Raw genomic sequence first — 20,051 nt, 5'->3', positions numbered from 1 at the left:
GTGCTCCTTCTTTCTGCATTTCTGTAAGAAAGAGTTTGAACTATTTTAATAACATGTAGTGTTTATAAATGATTTGTGGTACGACTACTTTTTCTGTCATGGTGTTATTGTTGTGTCCTTAAATTTGAAGTAGAAAATATTACAAGTTGGTCGTTGTGATTTGTCCCATCAACCAACATGGAGGAGGCGTGATTTATGACCTATACTGGGTTAGGGTTCGATCAGGACACGTTGGGAACTCTGCTTTGAATACAGTTGATGGTTTTTCCCAGAAGTAGCTGTAGTGATGTGAGAACGCAGCGTTAAAACAACATCATCGTCCAACACGGCAGGAAAGTGGTTGTAAACAAACTTCAGAGTCTCAGGGTTTAATTGTTTCTCTGGTTTGAACAACACCGACGCTGCGGTGCACAAGAGAGAGAGAGAGAGAGACGTTTGTCCACTTTTTATCCCTGTGTCAGCAGCCGAAACAGGTTGAGCAATGGTTCAACATCTGGGAACCAGTCATTTCAGAGCCTTAAGTTGTGTTTTACTGTGCTGACTCAGCATCGAGAGATTAGTCTGCAGCCTCAGTGCAGGTTACTCGTGTGATGGAGCTGCTTCTCGTCTCATTGAACTCGCCCGGACGCCTCAGCAGTCTCAGTTATAGGAAACAACGCGGCACTTTCTCCACTAAAACAAAAGTGATCTTGTATTTTTTATGGTTCAGGGGAAATGTCTCTAATTACTTATGATTGAACAAAGAGCAGCCGAAGCAGCTTTGAAGCAGGTCAGCAGAGTGAAGCCGCTCAGGTGCTGCGTTGTGATTAAAGTTCTAATTGTTGAGTCTGTCTAACGGTTCAGACCTCAGGGACAAGTCGAGATGTTCATTTGTTTTGGCTGCAGGAGTTTCTCACTGTGAGACCGAGCTGTGTGTGTGTGTGTGTGTGTGTGTGTGTGTGTGTGTGTGTGTGTGTGTGTGTGTGTGTGTGTGTGTGTGTGTGTGTGTCAGATCTGGGATTATCCTGTATGTATAACCATTCAGCGTAACCTACAGCCTCAGGGTATTATGTCTAAGTAACAATACGTGTGTGTGTGTGTGTGTGTGTTCATGTGTTTCTATGGTTGTGAGGACATGTTGTCCCCACTTCAAAAGGCCTTTTGAGGATCTATGACTTGGTTTGAGTGTTAAGTTTAGAATTAAGTTGGAATGACGCTAAGAGGCAGAGGAATGCATTAATGAATTATCTCACAGAGTGTCCTCACAGTTATAGAAAGATAAAATGTGTGTGTGTGTGTGTGTGTGTGTGTGTGTGTGTGTGTGTGTGTGTGTGTGTGTGCATGTGTGTGCGTGTGTGTGTGTGTGCATGTGTGTGCGTGTGTGCGTGTGTGTGTGTGTGTGTGTGTGTGTGTGTGTGTGTGTGTGTGTGTGTGTGTGTGTGTGTGTGTGTGCGTGTGTGTGTGTGTCTGACATGAAATACCGTGACCTGATTTTCTTAACTGTATGTCTGGTGACCCTGATCCACCTCGCCACTGCAACAACTGTAAGAGAGTGTGTGTGTGTGTGTGTGTGTGCACGTGTGTATAGTGTGACAGAGATTTTATGAGTGATATCAATCTGGCTCTATAGAGATATTGTTATCCACGACTCAGTTAATAAAATGAACTAACCACATCATTAAAGTCATTTAAAAAATTTGCGACAACGAAACTATCATTTTAACATTTATTTTGATAAAACACCTGTGTCCTGGAAACACTTTTTATTATTTATTTTTTTAATGCTATTTAATTTGGATAAAAAACCAGGAATTTTTGGGAATTTGTGGATAGATCAGCACAATGTTCACTTTCAAATATTTTGTTAACAAAGAATAAAAGAAAACCTAAAACATCAACGCATCGCATTTTAACTACAACGATAAGTTAATATCACGTTCTCGATATATAGTTGAGAATCAGCTGGTGGATCTAAAACAATGATAGCCAGTGGTGCCATGTAGCAGAGGTTAAATAACTTGTAGACGAAAACAATATTCTCATTAACATCCTCTCATTTTCCCAGAGGGCAAATAGAAACGATCGTTTGTTGCCAGACACCAAAACCAATAAGTGTTCCTGACAGACCTGTCGGCAGCGCGGCCCCGTAACACCGAGAGAAATTAATTAATTCCAAGTGTCAATCTGTGGTAAACAGACAGCTGCAGTCAGGCGTTAAAATAAATTGCTGTATCAACAAAGTGCTGGTTTCGATTAAATCTGGGTGTTGCCGTAACCAGAATCCTTTGGCTTGGCTCGGTGACCGTTTGGCTCGATGGGATTTTATTTTGAGTTCCGTTGTGTTTCAGTTGCTGAGGCTGGGTTTTGACTGCAGAGCCAACAACAGGCAGAAAAGCAGAGATATGCAAATTAACAGGCCGAGGCAGCTAGGGGCGTGTTGCGGATTTCATTTCCTGAGAACTTCTCTGTAGCGTTGCATTGATTGCTAGCATAGCACGTAAGCCGGCTAAGGACCGGTCCCCCGGCATTAAACTGTTTATTGATTGTTGTTGTTGTGATCAACGCAGCAGCACCATGCGTCGGGCCCGCCAGCTGAAAAGGCCTGACAACCAAATACGTGTTGATCATAATTGTTCACATACTTTGTACTATTCATGTACTACGTATGCTACTGGAGTATTCCACTAGAGGGCGCACCACAGAACTTAGATCATTATTTGGATAAAAACAAAATGGCGTAGCGGTCTTCGACTTTTGCAGGTTTCCGAGTCGAGTCTCTTTCCGCTTTCCTCCATGTTTATTGCTGATGCCTTCCTTACTAACACAAACTGCCCTTAGACTGCCCCCTGTCGGTCATGTGTGTATTGCATCAAGCATTAAAATCCGACAACACACCAAACAGTTGCAGGACACGCAAGAGCCATCCGTGAGGCGTGTGAGTGTTGTTTTGAAAGCAAGTGTACCTGTGGCCTAACTCCACGTTTCCTCAGAGTGGTTCTGATTCAGCTCTTTGATGCCAGGCCCGACGGCTTCTCGTCAGCCTACCTAGTGTGGTGCTACCTGTTTGGCGGCTTGGCACGTGTGCTGAGGTTTTTCCCACTTGTCAAGACGGGCTCAGGTATGCTGGGCCTGCCGCGAAGGAATGCAGGGTGAAGGAAAAATAAGAAAAAGGATCTCGTCTCCCGAGGGGGGGGGGGGGGGCGACCGGGAGAAGAAAGTGAGAACCAGATGCTTTTGATAGGAAAAAGGAAATTAATGGCTGAGCAGTGTCGTCTTGATGTGGTCCTCCATGGTGACCAGTTTAAACTGTCGCACATCTGCACGTGAAAAAAACAAGATTCAAAGTAAATGGATGCACTTATGATTAAGAGCAGGATGCCCAGTGGCAGAACGCGGCACTGCATTCTGCCTATTGGGCACTGAGCTGCGGGGGGGGGAGGCCGTGGGAACATGGGAAATATTCACCATTTAATTAATTTATCGATACTGAGGAATTCACTTCGTCAGGACTCGGTCTAATGAGGAGAATAAACTCTGTCTGGGTTTTTACCTCGGCCACATCCTCGACTGATTCACAGAAACCACACTGAGGTTGTGGGTTTGAATCCGTGAGGGTGCATTTTAGCTCTGAAGTAATGAGACTTTTCCTGCTCACATAAACAACTGATTCTGTCCTTTGTGTTGTTGTTGTTTTATCGTCAACACATTTTCCCCGTCAACACTCACCATGTCAGCCAGGACCTGATCTCCTGTAGGCCCCGATAAAAAGGTTTCAAATCTTTCCACCTTGGCTGCAGATGTTCAGTCCCCACTGAGCTCTTTATATTCAGAAGGAGATATTTCATTTTCTACATCTACAGGACGACTCACGATCTTCTGAGATGCTCATCACTGTGACAGGCTGAAGCAACTCCAGTCTAAAGAGCCGTCAGCTCCTCACAAAGCTTTCCTCTGCTTCACAACTGTAAATGAAACAAAAGTCACACTTGAAAACAACACCTCAGACATCACGCACATTGTGGGGAAACACAGTCAGAGTCTGTTCTGCTGAGGTGTGAACACGGTTTGCTGCTGCCTCAGTCAGGGAGACAGGTCGGATGTTTCTCTGTCAGGTGTTGGAGTTCAGTTGAAGGAACACAGAGCTGACGGAGACGGGAAACTGATCCAATCGTGCAGGGCTCTGGATTTAATGGAAAAGAAGATGTTGTGATATGTTGAAGAGAATTATATCAAATCATCCCCTCTTGGTTTCTGTGTCCTCTTCCATATTTTCATAGTTGGAATCCCATCTGAGAGCAGAAATATCACGTGTTATATTTTTATTGGACAGCTTTCATTTATGATTCTGCTCTTTAAAGTTCTTGCTTTTATCTTTTTATACCCACAGTACGTTTTAATTTGCTTCATCTTTCACTTCACTTTCTACTCACTGTGTTCATCGTTAATTCACCGAGACACCAAAGCAAAGCCCTTGTACGTGAAAACCCTCTTTTCAATTAACTCCATCCTGATTCTCATTAAAGTATTTTCCAAACTTTTAAGTTAGAAACACTTTCCTCTGAGTTCGGGCGTCTCTTCCACCTGCAAACAGCATTAAGTCACCGTTCAATAGAATATCTGCAGTAATGTACAGGGTTTGCAATTGTCCAAAAACAACTATATGTCAGACAAGTCGATTTTTTTAATGATGAAACACGTTGACAGAACTTCACTTCCCGTGTTTCTGGGAACAACCACGTGCAGCAGCGTGAAAGACGTCCAGATGTGAAGCACCACATCTCGTCCTCTAAATGAAACCACTTCTTCACTGAGGGTTGGAATTAAGAGCAGCAATAAACACGTTTCCCTTAAGACAGGGCTGAAAGACACTTTGTATAACCTAGTTCATTTCCGGATTAACCCTGATGGCTGATATATATATATGTAAATGTAAAGATAATCTTATAAACAATGAGAGATTTCCTGCTCACTTTCATTTGCAGTCCTGATTCCTCTGTGTCTCTCTCTCTCCCTTTGAGATGCTCAGGATCTTGGTTTCTCTTGCATCAACGGGGCCTCGGGCGTTAAGGGAACAATCAATGAGGGTCCCTGCAAGTGTAGTTCGAACCTGTGTGTGTTTGTGTGTTTGCCCTGGAGGATGTGGACATCTCTAAATATATGCTGAAGCTCGAGGGCATCCTCCCTCTCCTCTCCTTGAGCAAGGCACCTCCCTGCACGAAAGTCTGTTCAGTCTGTCTGCATCTTTGCAAGCTTGCTCTTTGCCCATGTGTTAGTTAGTGCGTCGCCACTGTGCTTATTTCTGTTATTCCAAGCAAATTAAGGTTTTATAGCAGGATGCCAGCTGCTCCCATTACCCAGCAACCCAGGAATGCAGTAAAGCATATGTGTCTGTGGTAAAACGCCCAGTGTCGTCCGGGTCGGTGAGCAAACCGACAACGAGATGCTAACATTAGCTGCAGCACATGTTCACCCCCCAGAAAACACGATGTCCTCTTCGAAGTGTAATGTTCAGGGTGCAGTTCTAAACGCCAGCAGAGGAAACAATCCGTTTCTTTCCAATATCTAAAAATGAAATTATAGGTTTTTTAGTCTTCAGTGGGGTAAATACATATTTTGTGATTAAAAACACACATTTGGCTTCTTGTTTACATACTTCTAAGTAATGGTCCTCATTGGGTTGGTCTTGTCCTGCAGGGAAAGACCTTGTCCCCTCAGAGCCTCCACATTCGACTGCATTGCAAAATAAATACACAGGAATGAAGATGAAACCTGTTCATGCCTCCAGCAGCTTTATGTTTTATTAGGTGGCTGGAGTTTTCGGGCGAACGCCGAACCATAGGGGCCTATTTTTAAAAATCATCTCAATCTACTCCATTAAATAAAAAAAAAAAAGGTTTGCTCATACAAACAGAGAGAAGTGTTTTATTAGGCTTTTATCTCAGGGCGGTGACTCAGTCCTGCATGTGGAGCAGTCCAGCCTCAGCAGCTCGGTGTGCTGTCACTGTCTTTATCGTCAACCTCTTCTCCTCAAATCCTGACGAGACGGGGGGGGGGGGGGGGGCATCCAAACGTGTCCACAATTATCACAAAAGACGCAAAAAAACTTTTATATTTGACCAATTATATAAAAACTATAAGGGGTGGAAGGCTCCTCCTTTTTGGGAATCAGCTAATCCAACCATATCAGCTCTGAGGATTGAAAACTTGGTGGTAACACACACACAGACTCACACACACAGACTCACACACACACACACACACGTACCACTGGCAAGTGCAAGTGCCAATGAAAGATTCATAGAGCAGTGATGATGAAGGCGTCTACTCTTCTGCTCCACTTACCACAGTCGACAAATTCTGCCCCCAAATCCACACCCACCCCCACACACACACACACACACACAGACACACCCACCAACACACACCCACACACACACACACACACACACACACCAACGCAGGGCCTGTTAAAGAGGGAAGAGACACAGCTGTGGGGTACTTACTCACCCTTAACCTTCCCAGATGTGAACATGCATACACTCATATATACACACATATACACACAAACACACACAGACACACACTCCTGAGGCATCTAGCGTCAAGAGACTAATGCTTCAGACTGTTTTTTCTCGTGTGTGAACATATATTTGTGTTAAAGAATATCTTTACATGAACCTGCGTTTCCTGTAAAGGTCAGAATGAATGTTGAAGACGAGCGCTGTTCTCTTCTATTCTGTACATTTCTTTATTCTTATGGTAACGATCAGTTTGTCCAGCACCAGGTCCCAGGTTGAGGTTTGGCTGAGTCATGCTCTTATGCTCTAGTCATTGACTGGAGTTCAACCTGTTCTGTTATTCTCAGCAAAAAAAAGAAAACTTCCAATTATTGCTAGCTTTCTGCAAAGTTGGATTTATTGATATTTTCCATTTTGCATCTGCGGCAGAACTTTTAATACTACATCTGAGAATAGTGTACTCTTAATACTGGCCACAGGCTGAAGGTTAGTAAATTCTTTCATAGGTATTTAGGAACCTAAGTTTTGGGAATTTCAAAATTTGAATTTCAATAATGGCGCAAGAAGAAATGTCAGGAGGTCTTCAAACTGTTTTTTACAATTTAACCTGAAGGGGACATGTAAGTCTGATTACATCCAGAATCAGTTGGATTCATTTTCATCAGAACATAAATGTATTCAAAAACGTTTCCTTATACTTCATCGAATAATTGTTGATATAATTCACCGACTGCCAGTGTCATACTGATGTGGTTCGGGAGGTAGAGAGGATCGTCCACTAGCCAGAAGGTTGGTGGTTTGATCCCGGCACCTTCATTCTGCATTGCAACGTGCCCACATAGAAAAAGCAGCGTGGATAGGAGCGCTGTATAAATGTGATCGTGAGTGACCGGGTGAATTCGACTTCTACTGTAAAATGTTTTGATGGGTCGATTCTACTGGAAACTGATTCACTTCCATTTCAGGCTGGTGTTGAGACTGATTTCATTGGATGGTGAATGACATGCTCGGCAGATTCATTAATTAAATAACAATCAAATGAATAATTGATACTTTGTCTTTCCCCCACTGTGCCAGGTGAACATCTGAGGATGTGTCCTCAGGGTCCGACCTGCTGCACCAGCACCATGGAGGAGAACCTGTCCGGGCTGACGGCCCGAGAGACCGAGGGGCTGATCCGAGACGCAGGCCGGTCGCTGCAGGCGGCTTTCAACGCCCTCCACAGGAGCTTCGACAGTAAGTCGAGTTTGGATCTGTGAATATGTGTGTGTGTGTGTGTGTGTGTGTGTGTGTGTGTGTGTGTGTGTGAAACACTCATTACAGGCTGAGCTCAATAGCAAAGCTTGAACTCAGGGGAGTGTGACATTTGTGTGTTGTGTATTTATGAGTTTGTGTTTGGTACAAGCTCAGGCTGTTCACACACACAGTTCTGCAGCTCCAGTAGTGTGTGTGTGTGTGTGTGTGTGTGTGTGTGTGTGTGTGTGTGTGTGTCCTGTGCATCAAGGAGACCCCTGACTGGGTGTTATAATGAGAGCAGAGTCAGCTAGACACAATGAAATGTGATAAGCCGATCCCCTGATCTCTAAGGGGTACACACACACACTTGCGTACATTCACACACACTCACACACACACACACATACACACACACACATACACACACTCACACACACACACACACACACACACACACACACAAACAGAGGGGTGTCCCCCTCGGGCAGTGGCTGGTGCAGCTAATGAGCAGTTGACCCACTGAGGAGCCGAGTCTGCAGATCACTGCACATCAGAGAAAGAGAGGGATGGAGGGAGGAAGAAAAGGAGTGCAAAACCCAGAAGTGCCACTGATAACAACAGGGAGACAAATACAGCGAGTGAGAAATGTGTGATTAGAGCTGAGAATAACCTGAGAATCCAGAAGAAAAAGGGGAAGAGAGAAAAAGGAGAAAGATAGAGAGAGCAGCAGGAGGAGGAGGAGGAGGAGGAGGAGGAGGAGGAGGAGGAGGAGGACAGTATTATTAGTCTGAAGGCAGCAGGCCACCTCAGTAGCAATAATGTGGCCGTCCATCTGCTTGTGGTTAGAGCAGGCTGGCACTGGTCCACAGCCTTTGAAGAAGGAGGGAGACTCCATCGCTGCCTCCCTCGTTCTCTGGGTTTGACCTCAGCATCACTTTGAATCCATCTGGCAGCCGCGGCACTAAAACCTGAGAACTACCTTAGACCAGGTCCATGTTGGATTGTGAACAAAGTAAATTAGAGTCATGGCTGAAATTTCTTCAACAAATAAATTCATACAACCTCACAGCGATTAGTTTGAATCACAGACTGAATTTAAAGATGGACGACATGACAGCTCCCCAAATTGAAGCGTAGGCGTCTTGATCGCCGCCCTGTGGCTGGCTGCAGTATAGGTCATGAATCCTGCTTCCTCCATGTTAGTAGATGGGACGTTGACAAAAATATGCAAATAAAAACTACAGTCAAACAATTATCTCTCTGTCTCTTAGCGTATTTTGTAATTGTGTTTGTTTTTCTCCTGTTTTGGACAGCCTGATTGGTCTAAGATTAGTGGTGGGGACCAAAACAGAGCAAAAAGTAGATTAATCATTGAGCTGAAGTTTGTCACGCTAACACGATAACATGTCAATGTTAAAGAGAACCTGATCTTCACCTTCTCCTTCCATCTTTTCTTTTGTCCTCTCTCCCGCTTTCCTCCTCCAGCCTATTTCACTGAGCTGCACAGTCAGTCCGAGCGCTCCCTCCAGGAGGCGCTGTCTCCGCTCGGCCCTCTGTACTCCCAGAACACCCGCCTGTATGGAGACCTCTACAACGACCTGCGACAGTACTACCGGGGCTCCGCTCTCAACCTGGACGAGACGCTGTCGGAGTTCTGGTCCCGGCTTCTGGAGCGCACGTTCAAATCCTCCGTCCCCACAGAGGTGAGGACACACACACAGACAGACAGGGGCTCTACATGAAGATGTGATCGTGAAGCAGATCTCCATCCTTTATCGGGTGTTTCCTAAAATGTGTGTTCATAACAGTCTTTCTCCTTCATTGTGTCTGCCTCTGTCCCCTCTGTCCACAAGGTCAGCCTATCGGAGGACTACCTTGAATGTGTCGCTAAGCAACAGGAGACGCTGCGGCCATTTGGAGACGTCCCCCGGGACATGAGGGCGAAGGTGATCCGGGCTTTTGTCACCGCCCGGTCGTTTGTCCAGGGGCTGGCAGTCAGCGGAGAGGTGGTCAGGAAGGTGTCGCAGGTGAGTGAACTGGTGTGTGTGTGTGTGTCTGTGTGTGTGAGTGACTGTGTGTGTGTTTGAGAGATACAGACAGATAGACTGAGGAAGAGGCTAAGTGAGAGAGACATGGTCTGTTGAGTGAGAGAAAGTGAAAGATTGAAAGTTCAAGATGCAGTGTTTGTGTCGTAATGAGAAAGCATTGCGTGTGTGTGTTTGTGTGTGTGTGTGTGTGTGTGTGTGTGTGTGTGTGTGTGTGTGTGTGTGTGTGTGTGTGTGTGTGTGTGTGTGTTGTTTGGCCCAGTCCAAGTAGAGCAGATATGATGGATGCCTCGGCGTCACACCCTGTAACTGTCAGAAGGACAAAAAACATCTCCACTTTAAAACTGAAAAAGAAAAGATCATCAAATATTGTCATCAGAACAAAGCTCTTGTTTAGAGCGATGACACTGATGATGTCAAATTACCATGTTTTTTGCTATTTATGCATATTTTCCCAGAAAGTTTGTTTTCTTATACACGGATCTGAATGAGATTGAATGGTCACAATAACACCCTCATTACTTTATTCAAGCTTTATTAGAATGTTTGAAATAACGGGTTCTTCCAGTTTTACAGTTTAAGGGATCATACTGGTAAATTCTAACTTATTTAATTAAACCTAGTGTCCCCCGTTACAGAGCTTGTAATGTGTCAGACTTTTAAAAATTTGAATGTTTTCCTCTCGTAGTTACAGACGTCCGTGAGTTGCCACCCAAAAACAAAGAAATAAAAAAAATCACATTCCTGCAACTTCCTTAATCAACGAGAGCTTTGTAATAAGTAATCTAATAATAACTTATATATTTTTTGATTCCAGTCGCCGAGTCTCCAACTTTGAAAACCTCTGTTGTCGTCCATCACAGTGAAGTCTGCATTCATTTTTGTCAAAGCTGCATTATTGTTATGATGGGTGCAGACTTTATGAATTGATCAGCACTTCACTGCACAATAAGACCTGATGTTGACAGGAACGGATTTAACGACGCACGGGAAAGGAAATGCATCCAAATGTCTAAAAGTCTAAAACTCTACAGCATTGATTTAAGTTTGAAACTTTCCATACATCCCATCCATTTCCTGAACTCCTGCTCTTACTTTGGAGTTTTCTCTTTGGTTTGGAGTTTCAGATCTGTGTGTGTGTGTGTGTGTGTGTGTGTGTGTGAGGGGGGGATAGTATGACTGTGGAACTGAACACCTTTCATGACTTGTGTAAATGACCAGAAGGTGTAACCGAACCCATGTAGTGTTGAAAGACTGACAAGACGAGCTGTCATCATCGCCGTCTTCCTAAGGTGGCGTCTCCTCTAATGTCCCAACAGCGCCCTCTACAGTTCTATCCTTCCCCCAGAGATGTTTACCTCCTCAGGTAGACTCTCTAATGACGGGTGAATGGAAGGAACGGGGGAATGGCGATCATCGTGAAGAGACTCTGGAACTCCTCTCTCCCTCCATGAGGTTTCTAACCCCCCTCTTCCCCTCCTCCAGGTCTCTCTGAGTGTGGAGTGCACCAAGGCCCTGATGAAGCTGGTGTACTGCCCTCACTGCCGCGGCATGAGCTCCGTCAAGCCCTGCTCCATCTACTGCTCCAACGTCATGAAGGGCTGCCTGGCCAACCAGGCCGACCTGGACCCCGAGTGGCAGAACCTCATAGGTACGATTCAGAAAGTCGGAGTGGATTCCTGGAGCCGACACTGGATCTGTGTAAAATATCTCACAGAACAAACCAAGTGTAAAAGTGGAAGAGGCGGTCATATCTGGCCATTTGAGGGGCGTTCATTATACTGATGATGAATCTCACAAACAGATGTTCATCAGGCCCAAACAAGAAATTTACATTGTGTTTATCCACAGAGATTAAGATCAAGTACTAAAATGTTCTGGGTTTTTTTTTTTAATCGAACTTAAAGCAGATAGGAACTCAACCGCAGGGTTAAAAGCAGTATTACTATACACAGTAATAACCACACACATTGAATTTCAAAGCTTATTAATGTTAATATCTCTTTATAAAATCTCTGATTCTCAGTCAAAATTTTGCGAAAACGTTTCCAAGTGTGAGTAACTGTTAAGATGACTGTTGTATTATCAATTATTCAACTTGGGTTTTTTTCAGTATCATTTATAACTAGAATGACACTCAGACCAGGACTAAGGTCCAAAAGGCCCATTGGAATCAACCAAGTTTCACTCACTCATGAATATTTGACCCCTTTATATACCTGATCCATGAAACCAAGAAAACGTTGAAAAATGTTCTTAAGAGAGTGAAAGAAAATTCAAGATCAAGATCTGCATCAAGATTTACTGGGTTTTCTCGTCTCCTCTTCCTCTTCCTCTTCCTCTTCCTCTTCCTCTTCCGTTTCCTCTCCTCTCCTCCAGACACTATGATCCAGGTGGTGGCCAGTTTCAGCACAGAGCCCAGCCTCGACGTGGTTCTCTCCTCCATCCCTGCTCGGATCTACCAGGCCATTCACTACCAGCAGGAAAACATGGACACGTTCACAGCCAGAGTAAGACATCTCAAGTCAAGTCATCATGGGAAAACGTAAAAGTCATCTAGAGACAAAATATTTCTCCATTAAAAAAAGTGCTTAGGTAGAGCTAGAGCTCAATAATGGCCTCCTGTGGAGGTGGTGGCCTTAACCTGTCGGCTCTAATTTCATCAGTTTCTATCCTTCTAATGTCATGAGGCAACATTGATATGCTGCTAAGCTCCCATCATTTTTTAAATGTCCATACAGTAGCCATTGTGTAGGTCGACGCTATTATTGGACAAGTATGTCCATAAACAACCTGAGCCACATGTTCTTAAAGTTTGTAAATCCAAGCAGCCTTAGAGTTCGAAATGCTTGTCTGTGGTGACACCTAGTGGATCATTTAAGAACTCACATCTGGTGTTGTGCAGAGTATCAGTCCAGAGGTGTGTGAGGTCACATCCCCAGCTTCCAGTACATGTGTGTTGAACTGTAATGTGTGTTTCTGCGTGTGTGTAGGTTTACCAGTCATGTGGAACGCCAGGGGAATCAGGCACAGGAAGTCCCGCCCCCCACGAGCCGAGGAGGAAGAGCGGCTTGCTGACGGCCTCCGAGTACAAACCCTCGCCCACTGCCGGGCTCAGGCTGGAGATGCAGGTGTGTACATGAGACACACTCAAAGTAGAAACTCTGAAACAATAAAAAGATATTGGCAGTTTTTTATTTATCAATGAATGTTACTGAGAATCTGAAAAACTGAATTTTAGATGCCTCCCTGATGTTGTTGCGAGATGGTTGAGAATTTAGATTCAAAATGTTTGCATGATTTAATGTTCATATGAGATCTCAGGTGATTTATTTTATTGATCAGCACATGTGGTCACACAGGGAATCGAACGTCCTTGAGAGCGACGTGTGGATACATTCAAATGTAACGGAGGATGTACTGTACATGTAAAAAAACTAGCATAGATACAGTGCATGTGGTTATATGAGTGTGTTATCTATGTGTTCAAGTAACTTTTAAAAATGTACATTAATGACAATTTTCTGCTTTTTAAATTTCGAATGTGGTGAAAACACATTATGACTTTCTCTGGATTTTAAACTTAAGGATCTTGGCACCTGTGAATTTTAAAAACAAAACCTTCTTCCTCCCTCCCGGATGTGTTCTGTCCCCTCAGGTGTCGGACCTCTCCAGTAAACTGAGGGAGATGAGGCAGTACTGGGTCCAGCTCCCGGTGGCACTGTGCAGCAAACTGGCAGCAGGAGGCGCCGCGCAGGATAAATGCTGGAACGGCATCACCAAAGCCAGGTGAGGAAGACAAAGCTAGACACAGGCCGAGTGCCAGTGTTCAGCCTCAGGGACTCACAGACTTTGAGAATCCTGGTAAATCAGTGAGGGCTAAGGAGCGTGAGGACTCGCCTTGAATCTTTCTGATCCCTTTATGCTCACTGTCTGTAAGTCTGAATGTCTAACAACGTTTCCAAAGGGTATCACCCAAAGTTCATAACCGTGTGACTTGGGTAAACAAACTAAGCGGCAACAAAATGAAGAAACAAGCGGGCAGGGAGAAACCAATCCCGATATTGATTAACAAGAAACAAAGTTAGGACGTGTTTTGACCCATTTATGGAAATATGATATCTAGAAGTGTTTGTAATTTGGTGCAGCTTGATTGAATTTAGAATGGACTTGACTGAGGCCACTACTTTTCATCTTGTAGGAAGTGAGATAAGTTTCCTGCAACAGAGTGAAGTTCAGTCTGAAAACTGTCCTGCTCTGAAATCTGTTGTGCACACGTTGAAGTCGTGCAGCACAGACAGAAACATTCGTGACAAAAAGAAAACACGTGCTCTCTAACACCAAACAGCTAAAAGATGTTTCTGGAGGGGAAGAGAGAGAAGCTCACGATGAAGCTGCTGTGAGACAGGAAGCTGTTTCCTCTCAGACAAGCTGAAAATAATCGAGTACGGGAATTTATTCAGAGTTTAAATTTATTCCACATTCACGTCATGGCCACACAAACACACACGCCCCTGTTGTTTGTCTCAGCCTCCATTAATCCATCTATAAGTGGATTATAGAACAATTTGATGCCATGTTGACAAGCAAGCATGTTATTCCCCCCCACCCCCTCTGTGCACACCCACTATCACACACACACACATACACACACACACACACACACACACACACACACACGAACACTTCCCACACACGAAAGCGGTTGGATTAAAGCCAAGTGATGAGATTTATGCTGAGGAGAGCACACCAGAAATATGACGGTCATATACAGCATGAAATATAGTGTGTGTGTGTGTGTGTTTGTGTGTGAGTGTGTGTGTGTAACATAGGTGTGTAGCTGTGACAGATAGTGAATCATTACTGTGATGAACTGTTTGAAAAGCTACAGCGACATCTAGTGGTTATAAGAGAGCTCAATAAATGTCACAGGCAATATTTCAGCCCTAGTAAATTCTAGTGGAGTGGAATATGTGATACTGTCCCGTCAACGTATAATTATTATTTAGCCATTAATTTAAATAATGGTGGCACAGTGGTGTGGTGGTTGGCACTCACAAGAAGAAGGTTCTCGGTTCGAATCCCAATGTGTTTTTTTTTCTCCAGCTTGGTCCCACAGTGCAAACACAGGCAGTCTGGAGTTTAGGTTGACCATTAGGTGTGAGTGTGATTGTTTTTTTACACTCTGCATTGAACCATACTAACCGTCCCCGTCCTTCCTCTCCTCCAATCAGATATCTTCCAGAGGCGATGGGCGACGGCCTGGCCAATCAGATCAACAACCCAGAGGTGGAGCTGGACATCACAAAGCCAGACATGACCATCCGGCAGCAGATCATGCAGCTGAAGATCATGAGCAGCCGGCTGAAGAACGCCATGGAGGGTAACGACGTGGACTTCCAGGATGCAAGTACGTCTTTCTCAAATATATTTATACACTTTTTATGTTTGTCCCTATTTCAAACTAAGCTGTCTAACACAAAGAAAAATCATTAAAGGCCTGATTGTCTGTGTTAAACCAGTGTTTATAACAACTGGGAAATGATGCTCCCAGTTAAACTTTATTAAAAGGGTTAGGGATTCCATTTATTAAGGTTATTATTCCAAGTTTGGAAGTCGATGTCTCTCTAAAAACCCAATTAAATGTCCTTCTCTTTCTTATTTAAACAATCAAAACTATCTCTAACAAAGGGTATTCGCTGCCCCCCCTCTCTGATCTTGTCCCCAGGTGAAGACATCAGCGGCTCAGGAAGCGGGATGTGCGTGGGTGGACATTGTCCTCGGGGCAGGCCGGGGTTGTACGCCTACTCGCCAGAAAACAACCGAGTCCGAGGCGCGGCCGCGGCTCAAACCGGCCTCCTGCTCCTGCTCCCATTGGTCGCCCTGCTCTTCCAGCGATGATTGACAGCTCCCGCCTCCAATCAGACTCTGAAGTCTCCAGCGGGGCTGAACTGTGGGACGGACTGGGAGAGAGGTTGGAAAGTTACCTTGCCAAAAAAAAGTTCAACAAAGACATTTTTGGACAAGATTTTTCTTTGACTTCAGAGAGAAGCGAAAACACTGACAGTGACAATGTTCTTTATTTTGTTCGGCTCGGTTTCCATGAGTGTTGATTGTGTGATTCGGTTTCTTGAACTGGTTCCAGTGGACTCCTGGGGATGAGGATTATGGGAGATGAAGACGAGCAAGAAGAAACCTGACGATGATGAAGACGATGAGGACATTAACGACGACTTCTTGACTTTATATCAGGTCCATTTAGCTCCAGCGTCCAGTGGCCCAATGCGTGGTGCGTTCAAGAACACTTGTCATTTCGTTTTTTTTAGCTGCAGGTTGTCGACCTTAAGGAACATTGTGTAAGCTGTAAATGTTTGTGTGCATTAGCTCAGAGACCGGCGTCATACTCAGCCTTGAATGTACAGTATGATACTCACAGTATATTGGCAAAAGATTCCCCCTAATACTCTGTGATGTAGTTGTCCAGTTGTTTCAGTGTGTGTTTGTGTGTCGGCGTTAAACAGCTGCAGACGAATGATGCCGCTCCTGAAATGCAGTGACGATGATTTTACCTCATCGTCACCGTAAAGCCAAAACATTTCAAAAGAGAAAAGAAGATGACAACTTTTTTATTTTTTATTTTCACCACCTCATCACCTTTGTAAAGAAATGAGCCGCCTCGTGAAAGCAGCGATAAACAAGCACAGTCGTGGAGTTTCCTTAAATTCGAGAACGTTTGTGACACTGACGCTGGGATTTTTATTATGACGAATAACAAGGATTTTCAGTTTTGCACATACGGTTCAGGATATTTGCAAAACATACCGACAACCTGTACAAGTTTGGTGATTTGTTTCTTGCCCGGCATGCCTGCTTCTCGGCCTGCACTTCTCTACTGGTACACAACAAAACACAGAACTCCCACGAATAGCCGACCTCTCGCACACACACGCACACGCACACCGGGGTTGTGTATCAAGCTGATTTTGTTTTTTGTTCATGAGTGTATTGAATCGCACATTTCATTCATTAAACTCTGTTTGATTGTCGCAGTGGATTCTGCCGTGGACAGTTGATTCAATTCCTTTGAATTCCCTTGGGTCCTGAGACGCTGATGTGTCTTCACCTGGGGACATGATTGGAGAGGGAGGACAGCAAATACCTATTGTAAGAGAATGTCTCGATTGTAAAAGAAAAAAGAAAGGACATTTAATTTCTCGGGGGGTCACTTCACATACCAATACCACCAGTAACCACAAGGGAAGGGTTGTGGTCCTTCCCTTGTGGTCGGAAGTCTAAAATGACTGGAGAATCTGTACCTTAATATGAAGAGAGACCTGTTTTGCCATTGAAAAAATAAGTGAGTCATCAGAGCAATTTATTCAAAGTTCAGCAAATTAAGAACATATATCTTGTAGCTAGTTTTGTTGTTATTAAACAAAGATATTAATGTTGGCATCGCCTTCTATTTACTGCAGCTAGCAGTGCAGATCAGAAAGCATCCACTAGGTGGCAAAATAAGACAAGGGTTGTTCCTTAGGCTCCATCCTTTCAGTATGTGAGGACATTCACAAGTACTGTACTTCAGCACAGTTTTTAGGTAGTTGTACTTTTCCATTTCAAGCTACTTTATACTTTATATAAGTTACTATACATTACGTTAGACTTTAACGGACTCAAATACTCCCCCCACCCCTCCATCAGCATAGTGGTGAGTAGATAATGAGTGATGTTTCATATATATAAATATATATCTGATATTGGAATCACTTTGGCTCTAAAACATCCATAAAAACATCCGAACTGTTCTCTTGACACCGTCTGTGAGTGATGATTCATCGCGAGCAGATTTAATTATTACCCACTGGTCCCAGTTCCACTGCAGGGCCAAGCAGGACTAATCACCATGTGCCACGCCCACTCAAAGACTTTTCAACATCGAATCAAGGAGGATTTTTCTCCTGAGATATTCAACGTGTCAGCACTCGTCATGCACCACTATAAATAAACCTATAGCTGGAGCCTCGACTGGGCGTACTGGGGGGGAAACCAGGCCACAGAATGTGTGTGGATGACAGTTCTGCACCAGTCAGGGGGGTTGGAGTTAATGAATGATTTATTTTCCTGATGCTGATGTTTTAAAATCTGATACAACAGAGTGAAACTGAGCAGGAGGCACAGACACACACAGACACACACACAGACACACACAGACACAGACACACTCAAAGGCCAAAGAGTTCATGACAGGTTTCTATTTTCGAGTGACAGAAAGTGTTGAATTTTTCAGTGCACATTTCATATCTCGACAAATGACAGTGACCCGATTTAACAGGTAGGTTTAATTGGAGCCTTTTCTTTGTGACGGCTTTTCCTGAAATGTGTCTTGTTCTGTAACTGTCGACCATGTGGAAATGAACTGGATGTTATACTGCCAGTCACAGTCCTGCCACACAGTTTGATTTTCACTGGGACGTGAACAGACACAAGGATGATTTATTGACGTTCAGCACAGTGTCTGTCTGAACTGTCTGTCCTCCAATCAAACGCACCGTTTCAAATCCCTGGAGGTGAGCAGCTGCCGTCGAACAAAAGGCAACACAACTCCTGCAGCAAACGTTCAAGGAAACCGTCTGGAGACAGTTTACAAATAATAGTTCTGCCCGTGTGACAACCAACGAGCCTGTGATCGATTTCTAAGTCTGCACCTGTGGTTTAAAATACATAAACTCACTGATAATGTGTTTTCTTGGAATCCTCAAATGCTTCCAGTTTGTGACTTTAAAAGACGAAGCATCTCCGTCTCTTTTTGTGTTTCAACCGACACACAACTCTTCTACATGCTGGTCAAAGTGCACCTGCACGCAGTAGCAACCGGATGAAGGTTACTCACTGTGGTGATGGAACCTTTGGACGATTGAAATTTCAGATTGAGAAACAAATGCAGTTTGATTGTCGGTCATCCTCACTGCTCTGTGGCTGAGCAGCTTGGACGCAGACAGAGAAGAAGAACAGAAGCTGATGAAGATGAAGGAGATGAGGAACAACACCCCAACTTCAAGAGAGAATGTACCCAAGTTGTATTTTTTGCAGTAATACACACTAAAGTCTTACAGTTTAATACTGACCTTTGTCAAAACACTTTTTGTTGTCGCTTGAGCTGTTGTAGAGGATTGGAAAACTTTTCATCACTTTCTTTTCACTGATCCACAGAATTGTTGAGTATTATTAACCAACGGACAGATTCTGTTAAGTGGTTAAATCTTCAAAGTGAATACCTTCTTAGCTCACATTTTACAGAATGATGCAGAATCAGGTGGAGCGAGTTACAAGAGTCACGCTGAACTGTAGATCACAATAACTCAGAAGTTACAAAAAACTAGCTTCTATCGCCAATATACAGAGAGGAAACTTTTAAAATATGGATAATCATAACCAGAGTTTGGTGGATTTGTCCATCGCTCATGACTTGACGTCAATTTAACTTATGTCCACAACGTGAAGGTGATATTTCCTCACCTCATCTGGAACATGAGCTGTCTCTGATGTCTCATGCAAGTTCCTTGATGGATCTTGTTAATTTTTTCACCTCCTGTGCAGCTCTGGCCTCCAGCAGGCTTTCACCGCAGGGGGTGATACATGCACTTAAACCTTCTTTTGACTGATGGAGAGTCTAAGGCCAGGTGGATTTGCTTTGCAGCTTTTTGTATTTTCTGTTTCAGAAGCTTTTTATGAGCAAGGTCAGTGAGCTTCCTTTAATCAAGAGGCCAGTCTGGAGGTTTGAGACTCATGGGAGCTAAAACTCTGATGTCTAAAGAAGACAGATCAGCCTCTATACCATGAAGGATAAAATGTGTGCAGGCACTTCAATGCTGATTTATTTTATTTTGACTAACTTAGCTTTGAAGTTCAAACTGTTCTACTTCCATGTTTCTGCAACATGTCCATCAGTGTTTAGCTCTGTCACCTTCCAGAAGGAACGTCCTGGGTTAAACCTGCAGGCTGAACAGCTTCGTCCTGCGTGGAGTCAGAAGGCTCCCTGGCCCCAGATGCTTCATCTACAAAACAGCAGAATCAGCTAGCTAGAGAGATAAATGGATAAATGAGTATATTTTAACTGCTGATCCAGCAGATGGCGATCACTGTCAGCTGTTGTTTTGCCATGGAGATGGAGGACACCAGCGAGCAAAGCCATCCTGAGTGGACAACCGTGACACCAGAGCACGTGAGAGGTGGCGTGTGGACGTGGTTTGGGTCCTGCACCATAGATGGACGA

At 44.1% G+C, this 20,051-nt stretch overlaps 1 protein-coding gene across 1 annotated transcript in view; it reads left to right on the top strand.

Annotated features, from left to right (window-relative positions):
• Positions 1 to 16,826, top strand: part of LOC128448230 (glypican-1) — a 33,403-nt gene extending 16,577 nt beyond the window's left edge. The window contains exons 2-10 of the mRNA XM_053430798.1: positions 7,575 to 7,733; positions 9,219 to 9,436; positions 9,587 to 9,760; positions 11,264 to 11,429; positions 12,158 to 12,288; positions 12,772 to 12,909; positions 13,437 to 13,567; positions 15,013 to 15,188; positions 15,507 to 16,826. Coding sequence (XP_053286773.1) covers positions 7,575 to 7,733; positions 9,219 to 9,436; positions 9,587 to 9,760; positions 11,264 to 11,429; positions 12,158 to 12,288; positions 12,772 to 12,909; positions 13,437 to 13,567; positions 15,013 to 15,188; positions 15,507 to 15,679 — 1,466 coding nt within the window. The 3' untranslated portion in view covers positions 15,680 to 16,826. The remainder of the gene's footprint in view (positions 1 to 7,574; positions 7,734 to 9,218; positions 9,437 to 9,586; positions 9,761 to 11,263; positions 11,430 to 12,157; positions 12,289 to 12,771; positions 12,910 to 13,436; positions 13,568 to 15,012; positions 15,189 to 15,506) is intronic.
• The last annotated feature ends 3,225 nt before the right edge of the window (positions 16,827 to 20,051 follow it).

Source organism: Pleuronectes platessa, chromosome 9 (genome assembly GCF_947347685.1).
Source record: "Pleuronectes platessa chromosome 9, fPlePla1.1, whole genome shotgun sequence".
NCBI lineage: Eukaryota > Metazoa > Chordata > Actinopteri > Pleuronectiformes > Pleuronectidae > Pleuronectes > Pleuronectes platessa.
The sequence above is the reverse complement of the archived record's forward strand: the minus strand, read 5'-3'. Positions and strand labels throughout refer to the sequence as shown.